The 17,410-nt window shown below is 44.5% G+C and overlaps 1 protein-coding gene across 1 annotated transcript in view; it reads right to left on the bottom strand.

Moving 5' to 3' along the window:
* The window catches only part of sik2b (salt-inducible kinase 2b), a 37,950-nt gene that overhangs the window by 8,837 nt on the left and 11,703 nt on the right, over positions 1–17,410 (bottom strand). Inside the window, exons 4-9 of the mRNA XM_040174127.2 lie at positions 12,876–13,037; positions 8,699–8,823; positions 8,235–8,358; positions 2,694–2,920; positions 1,826–1,978; positions 1,237–1,395 (exon numbers count right to left, since the gene is read on the bottom strand). Of these exons, the coding sequence (XP_040030061.2) occupies positions 1,237–1,395; positions 1,826–1,978; positions 2,694–2,920; positions 8,235–8,358; positions 8,699–8,823; positions 12,876–13,037 (950 nt within the window). The remainder of the gene's footprint in view (positions 1–1,236; positions 1,396–1,825; positions 1,979–2,693; positions 2,921–8,234; positions 8,359–8,698; positions 8,824–12,875; positions 13,038–17,410) is intronic.

Here is a 17,410-nt window from a genome sequence, read left to right as displayed (position 1 = left end):
AAAAGGCGGTGTGATTGATGCGCACACACGCATGAGCGCGCACACACACACACACACACACACACACACACACACACACTCTGCATGAGTTCCCACAGTAACCGGAAAGCTGGTGTTGGTATAAAAACAGCAACTTTGCCCAATTCTCTGTCTGTTTAGTGCATGATGGAATGGTTTTAATCAACACACACACACACACACACACACACACACACACACACACACACACACACACACACACACACACACACACACACACACACACACACACACACACACACACACACACACACACACACACACAGGAAAGTTACTTTAAGAAATAGACCATGAAAAGCTGTGGGGGCCAAAGGGAAAGCAAGGTTAGAGGATAAGAGAAGAAGCTGAACGAAGAGTTAAAAGAATAGAAGAAAAATGAATGGGAAAATCTAAAAAAGAAAAGTTGAGCCGTCGGGCTAATGGGCAGGAGGTCACAGGGGTGGTATCGCTCCAGCAACACAGCAGCTTCCTGTCCATGTGTGTTCACTCCGCTTCGCATTAGGTCATATCATCATCATCACAGGACCGCTTACATAACCAGTCTCCATTTACTCAGATAACGCACACTGTTCTGCTTACAACACACACACACACACACACACCTAAACAACATACACATCACTCTTTAATGGAGCCTGGGGAGGGGGTGGAATGGAAAAAAGAATTATCCACGTGTGCGTCACCGTGCATGAGAGTAAGTCCGTCAACTTGGACAACTAGTGTCTGTGTTCTGTAATCGTCCGTCAGATTAAATACAGCCCTGAGGGAAAAGGTTGCTGGTTAGCACAAATGAAAAGGGTAAAAGCACTGTGTGTGTGTGTGTGTGTGTATGTGTGTTTTCTAGAAGCTATGCAGGACAGGCAGCTGTTCTGTCTGATGTGAGTGTCGGCCGAGTTGTTACATAAGAGAACAGGTCAGCTGCTCTGTGGCAGGTTGACAGAGCAACCCAGCTCTTGAAACTTCAAAGGAAGGAGTGCGCATGCACGCACGCACGCACACACACACACACAGTCAGAGGATATGCTTATCAAAGTGCATCCCTCATAGAGGGTGATTCTTGTGGTCGTACTTGCAAGCTGGAAATGGCTATAATGACCGCATTGAACAAAAAGTGGAATATGTGTGAGTGGAGCACAAAACACCCAATGCAATAGACACCCGGACACCTCAGGCTGTGTTCCCTTGTGTTGAACTCACTTTGGGTGTGTTGACATCCTCCACCAGGAAATTCTGCTCCAGGAGACATGCACTCTGGGGGAAGGTGAAGCCATCGGAGGAGGCTTGGGGCACAGCAGGGGAGCGCAGCAGACGAACACCCTGCGGGAGCAAACCCACCTGTGCTGAACCGCTGCTCGGCTGCAGGGAGGGAGAATACGGAGACTTTGACATTGCAGCTAATACTTGATAACACACTTAATAATGCAATTCCAACTAAATCTAGCCGCTGTGAATTTGCCGCTGTAGGGAGACAAAAAAGCCAGGTGAAGGAAATTAATAAAGATCGCAACGTGGTCTTGAGAAAAGACAATGTGCAATGAAAAGAAGATAATGAATAATCTAACTGGGCGGGGGGTGGAGGGCACATTAGGATCAAGGCTCGCCGTAAAATACTGAGATAAAGCAGTTGAAAACACAAGCTGGATAAACGGATGAATGGGGACGTGTGTCAGTTTGTTTGTTGGTGGGCGCAGGTGTGAATAATGCCGCTTTGATCAGGGAGCCGTGGATGGTAATGTCTGGACACGCTATTCAGAAGCCCCTTGTCGCCGCGACGCCCCGCAGCTACCTTGACGACCGTCTGTTCGGCGATGGTGCTGGGCCTCCGCTGGTGAGCATCGAGCCGTTGTTCCACGGGGAAGCTGCAGCGATGGGCCTTGAGCCGCTCCACCAGCAGGTAGTAGATGGCAGCAAAGTGGTTGTAGCTTTTGTTCTGCAGAGACTGAAGTAGAACAGACAATACAAGTGGCGGTGACTTTACCCAAAAGGTATTGGCGATCACACATGCCATTGTTGACGTGTTTGATTTGTTGGTTAAATAATTGTTAAAATATGCTGAGAATATACTTATTTTCCTTCTCTGTGTGTATTAAAAGAAAAGACCGCACATAGAATGTAATACATACAAATGATGGTCCCACTGACACAGAAATACTGTTTAGAGAAGGGGTCAATTTATTTGAATATATCGTCCTATGTGTATATTTTTACTGTATATAACAATTTCACCTATTTACCAGGGCCCCCATCAAATATATAGCATGTGGTTCATATCGAACACATTTAAAATGATGAAACAAGCATCTCAAAGATGCAGATAACTGTTGTATGTTGTGTGTATGACCTCCATCTACAAAGTATAGCTGTAAAAATGTAGTAAAATTAACGATATTTTCCCTTAAAATATAGCAAGTAGTCATGTAAAAGTGAGATAGAATGAGCTGAAATTTGAACTTGACACAACTTCTTTCCTCCACTGGCTGCTCTAGTGAAGAAGGACCTTATTCCGCACATTTCTATCCTTCACAGATCTGCCATAATTGTTGTTGTGACGCATACAGTACGACGCATACAGTACAACCATTATCTTTGCTCTGACCTTCAAATCTCCCCCCTGCGTAACCCTGTTGAATAAATAAAGCCGGCTAAGTCCACACCTCTATAGTCTTGTTCTGGTCGATGCCGAGGCTGTGCATCAGGCGAAGGACCTGCTCGCTGTACTCCCCCACACGCGCCTCGCCCTCAGCGGGAAGAGGCTGCTGGTACAGGACGGGCCTCTGAACGGGGGCGTACAGGGCCATCCACTTGTGCTCCTTGATCTGGGCCACAGACAGACGCTTTGATGGGTCCAGCACCAACATCCTGCGGATCAGGTGCTCACAGTCTGCGAGGGGCGGGAGAGGACAATCACAGGAGGATGTGAAGAGGGTTTCACAGCCTTTCATGTTTTAGATCACCACTTATTTGGTAGAGGAAGAGATTGCTGGCGTTCGATAACGCAGTGCACTTCTTGTATAAGCTGTGATGTCGCAATTGAGTCATAAAGCATCGTTACCAGGTCAGTCGGGTAGAAATAACACTTTAAATCGGCTGTATTCTTCTCTGCGTTTCTTCTGCCGCTGATTCTTAGCATCGCATCTACTCTTTTTTTTTTCCCCCTTTCCTCCCCACCTAATGAGAGCTCATCGCCTCTAGTTTGTGTCTAGATGGGTTTGACGTCAAGACACAGCTGGGTTCTTAACAGGATTATAGTTCCCCTGGCTGTGCCTCTCAGGCCTGCATGCACCGCTACTGCCTGCACCGCATTCCTGCCCACCACACAGCATCTTTCCCCACATACCCTGCTGCTGCAGTCTCACAGCAACACAGGTGGGTATTGAACAAAAATAGGTCCTGCAGTCGGTGATTTTTTTTACTTGATATAAAATACTTTTCAAATTGAAATATGTAACCTCTACTACGAGTCTTCATTCAGATTGAAAAAGAGACCATGCAATTCAAGTGTCCAGAGTAGTTTGCTTTTTTAAATACATTTTTATAACTGAATCATCAAGTTTCCTTTAGATTTAAGGAGTTTCGACGCTTTAAGCTCACAACAATACACCTGAAAAGGTCAGTCATTTATGATAAATGTGGTTACATTTTTAGAACCAACAAAAGGTTGTCTACACTCATCGGTAACCTTTAGCCCGTCACCCCTCCTTATCGTCATGCTCAATTAACTTAGACATCCTGTCTTGTACCACAGAATAATGCGAGAGAGAGCGGTTCATAATGCAAGTTGTCATGTAATAGATTCATCAGAAACTATTCCTTTAATTGAATTGGGTCAAGTCATCTGAGAAAAGTTCCGATGCTCTGATTACAGCAATTTATTGAATATACAATTATTTTCTGGTTCTGTAGCCCTTTGGGACAGTAGGCTGTATGGCTTCGGGAAACAACGTTATATTCGATTTTCCACTTTTTTTAAAATGTAGACTACTACTACTACTACAACCACGAATGATGTATTCATTGAGGAAAATCTTCACCAGATTAATCATGAAAGAAAGTCCATTGACATGACCGCCACCAGAACCTCTGCTTCATATTCTCCCCAGCTGCCCCGCCGATCTCTTAAAAGTCTAATACATCACAATTCTTCTTCCTCCTGCCGGGCAGTTCAGCCAAACAGCTTCTCTGCCCATGATGTAAAACAAAGTTGAATCCTCTTTTGCTTAATGCTGCGGCATCTCCGCAGATTGGCCAACCACCAGGTTACAACATGCTTCAAATACAGTGCAATAAGTTTGACGCAGAAGTGACACAACGTTGCCACGTTGCTAAAGCCATGTTTATAGCAACAGTTGAAGCTGAACACATTTTTCAAATCCATTAACCGCCAGGGAAAGTTGGACTATGTAAAAGTGCAAAACCATCCGGCCGGCCGGCCAGCCAGCTGATTGATTGACACACTGTTCTTAGCCAGTACATTACACCATCATGACTTAACCACAAAAGCATCCCAGTTAACACTTGGTGGCAATGTGCCACTGGTGTAGAGTTGCACCAAGTCCCCCAATGAAGGAGAGCAGCACTGTTGCAGGAAGTAGGAGAGCAGTTGGAGGGTCATGGCTGCGGCTGACTTGATTCTTTCCATTTCTTTGACTTTATCAGACACATGAGCTTAAAAATAACCAAGCCATATAAAATGTAAGCATAATGCATGATCATAACATTGAATACAGATTTGTATATATTAAATGGAATACAACAATCTCAAAATTTTGAAAAAAAAACCCCAAAACAAACTATTTTGCTGGTGTAGGCTGTGATTGGCTTTGCATATTTCTACCAGACAGGAAATACAAAACACCGCGAGATGCTGAGCTTCACAAGGCAACGTTTGTCTGTTTATTTAATCTAATAAGGATCCGTGGCAATGATTCAAGCCCCGATGACATGCAACAAGAGGGGGACATAAAACAGCTACTGTTGTTGCGTGGTCAGTAGTAAAAACGTTTACAGACGGAGACGCTCCAGTGAGAGCTCACTGTGCGGCACTAGGCTCTGCTGTGCACCACAGGGCTGGTCGGCGGGAGGATGAAATGGGCCGCTTCTGGATAAAGCAATCAGCACACTCTGTTCCCCTGCTTCAGGGAACGAGTGTGACACTGGCCACGGAGATGACGTCGCACTCCTACATTCGCCTTTAGTGCTTAATTGTTTCAGGGTCCTGAGCAAATCTGTCCGACTCTCCCGCCACACGGCCCGTGGCCCAGATGAGCCCAGATGAGAAACAGACACAAGGGTCAGGAAAGACAGACAGGACGACGTATCACACAAAGACGGCTCGAGTCAGACAGGCAGAGTCTGCTTAGAGAGACAGACAGGCGAACTGCTGGAAGGCTCCACTGGCTCTTCCCTCCGTTACATAAACACCTCCCGCTCTGGAATTAATCTGCATCCAGCCAGCTAGCACAGCGGCTAACAGCAGGGCTGCTTCGAGACGGTTAGCCGACCTGACTCACTCTGCAGCCTTGGTGCACGCACACAGTGACGTGCGTGTCAACACGTTACATTGATGGGGTCTTCTACTGCATCCCCTGAAAATGAGCGTGATGCCCTCACAGTAATGAAATGTCCCCGGGATAATAGCAGCGGACATTCTTCAGTACGGTGACTAAGAAGAGAAAAGCTGGAGCAGCAGCTTCCATCACAGGATTTTTCTTTAGATTATTGCCTCCAATAGACTACAAAAACAATTACTTGAAGCTAAATATATAAGAAATATGGGCTTATTGTGTACGACCAGAGGAAGGAGACCTTGTGTCTTGGTTGTTGTAGCACTTTAATTGTTCGTATAATGGCTCTCTTCTATAGCAAGTTGTAAATCGGCTTGTTTGATGAAAATGCACTTTCTTGTTCTTTTGGGTTTGTATCCTTACGGCTGAAATACACTTACAATCAAAATTATTCAACCCCCCATTGCACATTAGGTTTATTGGCAAAATACACAATTTCTCAGCTGTTTGCAATAAACAAATTACACAAGAATTGTTTAAGTAGTTTAATGAACCTAATATTACAAAGGTTTTATCCAAATTCAACACAAAATGCTACTTTTAATGACTTTAATGAATTTACTGCAGTCTCAAAATGATTCAACCCCTTCATGACAAGCATCTTCAGTACTTAGTAGAGCGCCCTTTGAAATGATTCAACTCCCTGTATCAAGCACACCTGGTGCAACTAATCAAGGGCTTCATTAGTTCAGGTGTGCTTGAGATAGAACACATAAATACCTGGTCTGGCTCCGGGTTTGTTCAGAGTGACGTTTGATTGCATGTTAGAAATATGGCTAAGTCAAAAGAATTGCCCAAAAAGTTCAGAGAAGAGATCATTGCCTTGCACAAACAAGGAAAAGGATACAAAAAGATAGCAAAAGCACTGAATCTCCCTAGAAATATAGTTGGAAGCATACTTCGCAAGTTCAAAGTTGAAGGAACAGTGGCTACACTACCTGGACGTGGCAGAAAGGGGAAGCTATCAGCGGCTGCCACCAGATTCCTGAGGAGGCAAGTGGTCAAAAACCCTCGAGGGACTGCAAAACACCTGCAGCAAGACTTGGTGGCAGCAGGCACTGAGGTTTCAGTTTGCACAGTAAGGCGCATACTAAACATTGAAGGGTTACATGCCCGGACTCCAAGACGTACACCACTACTGACCCAAAAGCACAAGAAAAGTCGGCTCCAATATGCTGAAAACCATATAAGCCACCGAAGTTTTGGAATTCTGTTCTGCGGAGCGATGAGACAAAACTAGAACTATTTGGGCCTATGGATCAGCAGTATGTCTGGAGGAAGAAGAATGATGAAGCATATGCTGAAAAGAACACCCTGCCTACAGTGAAGCATGGCGGTGGCTCAGTGATGCTCTGGGGCTGCTTTGCTGCCTCTGGCACTGGAAACCTGCAGCGTGTGGAGGGCACGATGGATTCAGTCAAATATCAGAAAATCTTAGGAAAAAAACGGCATGCCGTCTGTGATGAAGCTGAAACTTGGGTGTCATTGGACCTTCCAACAGGACAATGATCCCAAGCATACCTCAAAGTCCACCAAGGCTTGGTTTCAGAAGAAGAAATGGAAGATTCTAGAGTGGCCTTCACAGCTGCCTGACTTGAACCCCATCGAAAATCTCTGGTGGGATTTGAAGAAGGCGGTTGCAAAACGCACACCAAATAATATTACTGAACTGGAGGCCATTGTCCATGAGGAATAGGCTAAGATTCCTCAGTAACGCTGTCAGAAGCTGGTGTCTGGCTATGCATCATGTTTGCAGCAGGTCATAACAGCAAAAGGGGGCTCTACTAAGTACTGAAGATGCTTGTCATGAAGGGGTTGAATCATTTTGAGACTGCAGTAAATTCATTAAAGTCATTAAAAGTAGCATTTTGTTTTGAATTTGGACAAAACCTTTGTAATATTAGTTTCATTAAACTACTTAAACAATTCTTGTGTAATTTGTTTATTGCAAACAGCTGAGAAATTGTATATTCTGCCAATAAACCTAATGTGCAATGGGGGGTTAAATAATTTTGATTGCAACTGTATTGAAAGCTCTTTGGAAGCTCAGCTAAATGTAATTATATAGGAAGAGGAAGCCAGGAGGGGGATTCACAAACGTAGCTTGTGGGTTCAAATTAATATAAAAAAAGAAAACTGGGCCAGACTCACAATCTTCCTCTCGGTAAAGCTTTGTACTGGTTAGTCTTCTAAAATAATATTTAAGTGGATTAGATAATTGAGAGAAAGAAAGAAACCCTATTCACATAATTGGGCAACAATGCGGATCCTGATATAAAATTATTGTTTTTTCGCTGTTGACATTTGTATTAAATGTGGTTATAGTTCATGTATTAATCTGTTAGTGACGGCAAAAAAGTTGGTTCATCGTTAAGTCCAAGTTGACGTTTGCTTCAGACGTGATGAAAAGCCCTGCAGGCTTTCCTGATACATGCCGGTCACAAGAATAGAACGACAGAGTACAGAAAACCCAGAGAACATTTAAGGTGTTGCAGTCGTAGAGACACGAAAAGACCAAAATGACACATTTACATATACATGTGAGGCACTGAGCGGTGCCAGTTGGTCTGCATAGATAACAAGATATCTCATCTTGTCATGTGTTCAGTATCGCAGAGAGCCTCTTCTTACCTTCTGTCATGAAGTAGGGGATTCGAAACCTTCCTTCTAGGACTCTTTGTCGAAGTACAGGCAGAGTGGGGCCGTCGAAGGGCAACGCACCGCACACCAGCACATATAGCACCACCCCCATACTCTGTGAAGATGAAAAGGTGCTCACACAGACAACAAGGTCAGGGCAGTAGGTAAATCAATCAGAGGTGTCTGAATGCAAATAGTGTCATTGCATTCACGAGCGTGCACACTACACACACACACACACAAATACATTGTGCTTTGCACTGAAAGACACTAAATGGTCAATGATTGTTGTATTCAGCAAACTACTATTTCAAATACTATATAACAAACAGTGAATTACATCAGCTGGTTTCCTGTGCACAATAAGACAGAGACGGACCGTAAAAGTTAAATCCATGTGTCCAAATGCAAATGCTGAGGTACAACTGTCCACTTTATACAATCGATCATCTTACCCAGATGTCCAGCTGTGGGCCCTCATACTGTTGGCCCTCAAAGACCTCTGGGGCGGCGTAAGGTGGGCTGCCGCACCACGTGGCCAGAGGCTCCCCAGGCTGGAAGAAGTTCCCGAATCCAAAGTCTATTGTCAGGAAAGGTTGAGATCGACATTTAAGTTTCTTAATCTGTAAATTCCTCACACAGGACCTTTTCTGTAACCAAAAGACAACTTGGATGGTATTAATTGAGAGTGTAAATTGGGTGGAAGACGTCCAGTGGAGCTGCGGTCATTGATGGGGTTAACTGCTAAGACGGAAAGTTGTCCACATGGGCTCTGCATGTTACGCATAATGTAATACGTAATCCACTTATTTGTAGACTGAGGAGACATGTCTTTGTATGAGGTAACCTCCCCAGGACACTGAGGTGAGGTAATAGACCTGACTTGAATTAGCACAAATACACACAAGATGGTGAAAAGTTCACTTCTGCCTTTCATTCAAATCCAACTAAGAGCTGTGGTGATATCTGCCAAATCCCTCTGAGCCAACTTACGTGCTTGCAATCACTCGGCAGACCCTTTTCTATATTATGATGCATCACTCCCTTCTCCTCATCCCACCTCCCGCTTTCTCAAACCCTCTCCAGTAAATGTTCCTTCACCTCCGCTCTTCTTGCTGCCGATGATTAATGAATCAGTTGATCGGTCATTGCTCATAATATACAGTATATATATTTTTCATTAGTTGATGATTGTTAGTGGGACACGGACTACGTCATGAGACCTGACGGCTACAGGAAAAAACAATGAGGCTCACTTAACCCTCCACCCCCACAGTTATTCAAAAACAGTTGCATAAACAGATTTCTTTTAGTATTGCAAAAAAAACAAAAAAAACACAGCAATAGGAAAAATAAGTACATAAATATTTAGCTTACATGATGGGGCTCGAGGGGGGTGTAAGTTTTCTCTGACACACACACACAAAATCTACAAATTTAGCATTTTGTCTGATGAACAAAGCAAATACAGACAAAACCAGATGCAATGAATCCTTCCTGTGTGAAGGTCATAATGTTTGTGTCAACTTTGGTTGGAACTGTTTAGAGAGATCTACAGTCAAGAGTCAAGCCAATGGTCATCTTGCATTCTGGTGTTGGATTGCACTTTGTTGTACAGGGGGGAGTTTGTTATTTAATTGTTGGTTAAACCAATACAGAAAAAAGGTGAAGGGAATTCTCATTAACTGAAAAATACATTTGTGGAATTAAGTGAGAGATTTGCGCAGCTTTGACGCAATGTGTGTGTGTGTCTGTGTGTGAGCGCATGTATTCAAATCCATTTAATTGCTGCAGTGCAGGCGGCAGCAGGTGTGGCCGACACAAAGTGGAGGGTAAAGCCGAGCGTCACAGTGGAGAAGGTTACAAGTATGTTTACTGTCTGATGCGGCTGTGAAGGTGAGATGGGAGATGCAGGCGGAGCAGTGCACTCGGTTTAGCGTCAGATGCTGTGACCCATTTCATGGAGCGGAATACTGAGCAGACTGGTTGACGTCAAAGGCTTTGGCACGCCGCAGGCGACTAACTGCACTCATGGCTCAGCAGGAAGGTGGGGGGGGGGGGGGCTTTGTGCGTCAGTGTCGCATACTAAAGTATTAGCTAAATATTAGCCTCACAAATGTTGCGCTGCAGCTATAGCGGCTTAGGAACCTGTGTGGAGAGTGAGAGGGACAGGATCCTGTCATCCCCTGTAGGGTCTGATGATGATGCTCTCATCCGGCCTTCCAGTCTCTTGTCCCACTTGTCTTTTTCCTGATATGCGTCAGGTTCCAAAACACCTTAATTCTTTGGAACGAGGGGCCATTTGGCTGATTAAAGCGACACTATGTAACTTTTAATAGAATGATATTACTGATTCTTCTCTATTTGCTTCTTCTGCACTTAAATCTACCATTATCACATGGTTGTCACGTGATCTCCTAGGGATTTTATTATTGTTCTCTGTAGTCTTAACATTTGGAGACATTTCAATACAATGCCTGCTAGGGCCAATATTTATATAGTCTAAGATTATATTTCACCACAAAATTGGGAGATAGGGATGACTTTAAGGACAACATATATTTTCCCCGAGTGGTTTTCCTTTGTTCCAATACTTCAGCATTCAATGTAGATACAAAAACACAAAAATTTAAATCCGTTTTTCAAACAGAGGTCCTTGATCCAGAGATTGTCTGTACTTTCCAGATCTTGAAACGTCTTTCAATGACCTAAACCTATGGAAGGTTTCAATGCTGCCAACAATTTGGTCATTTACAGAATGCATAATATAAGCACTGTAATTTGTGGAAGCCTCCATCCTAAAGATATACTTTTCAGCAAGGGAACACAAAAACCAGATCACTTTTGTTATTACTCCTCCTCCCTTCGCATCTCCTTCAATCCATCGACGGCAACGTAATCGGGCTGTTTGATGTGTAAACATGAAGGGCCCCCCTCCTCTGCAGCCACCGTGAGCATGACCTTTCTTTGACTGGCCGCCTGGTTGAGCTTCCTGCAAACGGACTACAGCTGGCCTTTAGAAAGCAGGAGGACCTATAAGCATTGGTGCTCCGTCTGGACACGTATTATGCAGAAGCTGAAGCGTTTAGCTGATTAGTCGTGAGCCAGAGAACAATTAGAAAACATTTCAATAGTTAACTAGGTTTTGTTCACCAAGAAAACGCTCCAAAACATTCATTCAACCGGGTTTTATGCTCAAACTATTTGATATATATAACCTTATATTATTAGTATACTATTTGTAGATGTCAGGAATGAGGGGGAACGTTATAATTTCCTTTGCTTTTATGAACAGAACACTTTTTTTATCCATACTTTTTTCATACATTTAACCTATTCAAAAATAAACATTTTCAGAGCAGTGAAAAAAGAATTAGCTCTTCCGCTTACTCCTTTCAGCAATCCAACAGTGCAATCATTTACATTTGTATTAACCGAATCATGAAGTAAATGGAGGACTTCAGCTGACATGAACTTTAACGATGCAGGACGGACATTTGAAGAGAGGACCGTCTAACTTGTGTACTGTGCGGACCTAAACTTCATGCCTTTGCTACCCGTCCAACAGAGCTCGTTCTGTGCGAGAGAAGAACACAAGGCTCCTCATGTCCTCTCCAGAGACGCTGTCTCTAATCACAAGCAAGGCAATGTTCTGTCCATTGTTTTACTGCTTCAAATCTAATCCGCTGTCCGGACAGTCGGCGGTGAGTCAGACATGCTTATGAAAATTACAGCTGTGGTAAAAAGTGCTCCTGGTTTTCATCTCGGGCTCTTCTGAGAAACAGTGAAACACTCACTTTCTCAACAGTTCTACCTAATTTAATCTCATGTGATTTGACCCTTTTTGAACCAAGGAAGAAAAAAAAGACACTGGACTCATCTGTCATTTTATCTAATTTAAGTAACATTCATCATACCAATCAACAATAATTCTAATCTCTATTTGGAGTCCATGACATGAAGTCCTCTGGGGACAAGAGGACATTTTTGCCGTTCACATTCAGTGTGTCTGGTATATTTTCACACCTGTATTGTTAGCCCTCTTCGTGTGATCAGCTCACCTTAGATGGATTTTAGTATCAACTCTGACTGAAGATGTAGAAAAACCTTGAATTCTTAGTGTACCGACACGGTTGCAGCCGTGCCACCCTGCTGCGCGCCGCTCCTCACCGCTCTCTTCATTCTCTCTCGCGCTTCACCGTCTCCAAAATAGCCAATTCTATTCTTTGCTTCCTCTTCTCCTCCAGTTAAACCCAAACTCACCCGCCCCGCCACTGCAGAAGACAGCGGTAGGGTGACATTCTCACTAGCTAGTTCTAAATGCCAGTTGCTTAATAATCTGACTTTGAAGCTTGTACCACAGAACACGAGCGTAGTTTCCGCTGTCTACCTGCGGGTCGCTTTCTCTTTGTGTCCGCTATCTTAAATGTTTTCTCCTCAATATAAAGTAACAGGTTATTGGGCAGGGCTGCTGTCCGGCCATCTTGCAGGTAGTCAAGACATTTCTGAACTACGCCGGCACTTAGATCACAACAGTAAACCGATCAAAGCTTAATGATTCTATGTTGACATCTTGTATTTCTCATCCATCAATGAGTTTAAGGGTTCCCCTGCACAGAGCTGTTACGGTACCTGCAATCTTGATATTCATGTGGCCATCCAGCAGCAGGTTCTCCGCCTTAAGGTCCCTGTGGACGATGTTGCGGTTGTGACAATACTCCACCGCAGACAGGATCTGCCAGAACTTCCTCCTGGCTTCAAGCTCACTGAGACGGCCATGCTTTGCCAGGTAGTCTGTAGCCAGAGAGAGAGAGAGATAACAAAGATGGTGGAGAGCATATGTACATATATACTCACCAAGTATGTGAAAGTAATACTACACACTGACTTATATAGCATGATTCTCTGGACCTTTCAAACACGGTATAAGCAGTACAGTGTAATGAAAAACCCCTGGTTCTTTTGAGGGCCACAAAGTGTTGGGTTGGTGGTCGTGTTGAAAGGATAATTGACTTTGATGAGCTGCAGGCCCGGTGCCGATAGGAGTTCACGGCTGCCCTACATTACACCATGCTTGTTAAAGGGATTCTGTCCAAGATGGAAAAGGATCCCTGTTTCAAGCCTGTGTGTGTGTCTGTGTGCGAGCGGTGGGGAACGGTGTCGTCAGAGCCCGAGGAGGGAGGGGGGGGGCGATGTTCTGAGAACTGGTCTCCTACTCCACATTGACCACATTAGTACAAGTTCAAACGGGGTGTGAGTTGGCGGGTTAGTGGGCCTCAGTGTATGATTTTAATGTACGGACAAACAGAGACACACTTAAAAAGGGACTGAGGAAACAACAGGAAAGCAGTCTGAATATTGACCCGCGTCCTTGGTGGCTGCTCAGAAAGTTGCCTTAAACCAGTCACTGTAGTTTGCGGGAGTTAAAGTCAAACATTCTCATGTCTTGTTCCTCCAAGCGTCCAGATCCCTGACCTTTTGTCTCATCGTTGGCTCTCACACCCCTCTTTACAGAAGCTCCAATCTCTCAAACTCAGCGCTCACTTATTTTCATAAAGTCGGCCGACGGGTTATTCTACGTGATGCAACCATGTGGACTTTGGGAAGTGTGGTGCTTGTTGCTGTCGGCGGGGTTCCTCTTCACACCTCTCCGTCCAGATAGCTTGCTACCTCTTCATTTCACACTCTGTGGCAAACAAGATAGGACACTTTGTGTTGGCTTTGCTTCCAGCTGGCATGAATACAGACCACCGACCAAACCCTGGCGACAACACACAACAACCACAACAAACCCGGCCAGCAAAACCTCATAAAGAGCAAACAGAATGTGTGAAATGTAAGGAACGCGATTATCTGAAGACCCACAAGGTCAAATCTCATAAAAGAGCACTTTCGTGTTATAAAGCTGAAGGGAATTGAAGGTTGCGTTGCTCAAGATATAAAAAAAAATAATTTCACATCGTCTTTGCATTTGTAACAAACATCATGCAACAACATATATATTTGCCAGACTAAACAACTACGTTTCACAGCCCAATGAAATCAACACAACGTTCTAACTATTAGCTAAACGTGAGATCTCTATAGTAGAGAAACACATTTCATGAGGCCGGCAACAAACATCACGTTGTAAACACCTCATTTTAATTACTCTATATCGGCTCATCTCAAGGTTTACCTTTGCTGAGACAAAGAGTGTACAATAAAAAACGACCAAAGGCTGCTGTACCAAGTTTCATTAGGTCGATGATGCCCTTCTGACGTCAACAGCGTGGTTGATAAATAGCCAACATCTGACAAGAATGAGGAAAAATCGATTAGATAGTGGCTGGCAAATTCCACAGAGGGGGCCGTTCAGTGAGCAGGACAGCTTTCATGCAACGCTGCTAATCAAAAAACACACCGCACAGAGGGGGCCGTTCAGTGAGCAGGACAGCTTTCATGCAACGCTGCTAATCAAAAAACACACCGGGGAGAGGAATGTGCCGAGGTGCTCCAAGTATGCACCAGCATCACCCGATCACGCTGTGCGACCACATCGGACCAAAACCTGGACGTGCTTGAATAAGCAATAGCCATACAAAGGGGGAAATATCTAGTGTATCAAGGAATCCAGGGCTGGAAGTGGATGTTATTTCTGAATACAAAGACGGGACTTTAGGTGTTTAGTTCTCCAAATCCACGCTGCATTTCCATAGCAAAGTCCATAACTTAAAATATGTTTTGCTCTTATAGACCACAACAAATAGCAGATGTTTACTTTGGGGAGCAAAGATCTGTTCATTTATGCTATTTTGTCATAGTATTGTAAGTGTTATTTCAGTCCTGCCTGACTGATTACATACTTAAAAAAAAAAAAAAAAAAAGCTCAACAAACCAAACTAAACATAACTCTGTATGAGCAGCAGCACAGCGTAGCTACAGCGTGTTCTACTGTAGCACTTAAAAAAACAAACCATTACACGTGCATGCACACATACAAACACACACGCAATGCGGTATGTCGCCCCAGTGGAGGGATGAGTAATCCACTGATACAATGTCAGCTAGGGCAAGGACCTCAGCACAGACAGGCATGCAGATTGGCATTCTGGGAAAGCGAGCGGAACAAGTATGAATCACGGGGTATTAGGAAACAGCTCAACAACCACCGTGTTCCACTTCTGAGAGCTCAGTGACGAGCGAAAGTCTCAACAGCTGCTCAAGTTGGGAGGGAACAAACATCATGGGTCCGAACTGGCTCTTTGGCTGGACACCAGATAACACCATGGCGCGCGCACACACACACACACACACACACACACACACACACACACACACACACACACACACACACACACTTCCAAGTAACTGGTACACATACCACGTAAATACAGCAGCCATTTTGAAGTCACGTATATGTTGACAGTGATGGTTAAATTAGACGTAAAGTTACATTCCGCCAAGGATCAGCTGCAGTTTGTGACACTTTTCTCTTCTATGGAACGCGTAACAGGAGGTACTCAAATGAAACACATCCTGTTTGTTTTGCCTAAAACTCATAAAACATTTTGACACTGAATTATTGTATTCTTTTCTTTGAAGATATCCTTTAAGTCTTCTGGATCATCCACTTAATCGTGCACAGACCCAACCATGAACGTGGTCTACAGACTCTGATTACCTGGTTTCGGGATGCACATGTAGTGCAAACTTTTAACCGACTACTACTTTGACTTAGAAGCTAGCGGGTCAGTGGCGAGGCGTTGCCGGTGCAGACATGAGTGACTAATATGTTACGGAAGGAAGGTAAGGGTTTTCACTAATTCTGGTGAAGCTTCAGACGGCCACGTGGACTTAAAGCACCGGTGGGTCAATGCGCCCTTGTGATGAGGATGCCCACCGGCTACAGCCTGCACGTAAACCTGAAGTTCCTCGTTGGGCCCATTGTTTAGGAGGAACTCCAGTTTGTCATTTGAGCCGCCTGGTGTGTGCAGACTTAAAGCGACTTTCTGTTAAAGCTGAAGAGATCTTTGTGCCTGCATTGACATGCGCCAGGCAGGATAAGGGAACGAGATGCTCCGTGCAATATCCCCTTACTGCTCCGACTGGCAGTTGGTTTTGGTTTTTCTATAGCTGTCCCTCACTGGAGCCACTGGCCTTTTACCTCCTGCCTTTGGCCCGAGTGGGCATAAGGGTGGCTTAGTCAACTCTGTCTGATCTTTTTGTATCCATTTTCTTTGAATCAAAGTCCCATCCTCATAGAGAAGAGGCTCCATCTCACCAAATTGATTCCCTTCATTACCAAAATAATAAAAAAGGTATCCACTTTATGCAATGGTATTCAGTGAGTCATGGATTCAGGTATACTGGTCATCAAAGTTCAAGTAGCCACACCATGCGGCTGACCAATCTGCAAAACCCCCCAGTAAATATGATTGATGGTTTATGGGGGGGGGAATAGAAGTAAGAATGTGTCTCAGCTCCCTCACTGTCTCATTCCATTTCCATCAGTCAGACAAGAGATCTGCATGAGTGACTTCTCACTGCCAGCTATAATACTCCCCTCTCTCCAGCAGTGCTTTCTTAAATATGCATGCCCTACATTTCCCCAACACCTCCCCAAATTCAAATGGATGTCCACTGCTCTCGCCTCTATTCTGTTCTCCCTCCTCTCCCCTCCTGCCTCTGCTCTCCTCCCTGCAACTCCGATGTATTTGTGGCTGACCCAATTTCCAGGTTTTGATCCATACTGCGGTGTCGAAGCAGACGGGAGTGACAGACACAAAGGCACATCAACAAGCTGGCATGGAAGCGTCTGCGGTGCCCATTGCTGTGCCCACCCACCCCTTTGAGAAAATGAACCAGTTACTCTCCGCCTCCCTTCTGCCAAACCTCGCTCGGCTTCTTTTGTCTTCACGGCTGCAGACGCGAGCACGCACACCGCTTCTCCTGTCCCTTTAAAACCCGTTTTGTCTGAGGAGAGAGTCTGAGGCTCATGCATTGTCTCACTGATTCCCAGTAACAAGGGTGGGCTGCTCAGATTTCACAACAACTTCCCATCTCGTATTTGTCGATTATTGTCTCTGTAACCTATGGCCAGGAGCGACCCGAGAAATTTATCATGTCAGAAAAGCAGCGGCGACTCTCGCGGGGCCGATAGCGGAGGAGGAGGCAGGAGATCTGGC

The sequence above is a fragment of the Gasterosteus aculeatus genome, chromosome 1, assembly GCF_964276395.1.
Source record: "Gasterosteus aculeatus chromosome 1, fGasAcu3.hap1.1, whole genome shotgun sequence".
Lineage (NCBI taxonomy): Eukaryota > Metazoa > Chordata > Actinopteri > Perciformes > Gasterosteidae > Gasterosteus > Gasterosteus aculeatus.
This window is presented reverse-complemented; position numbering and strand designations above follow the sequence as displayed.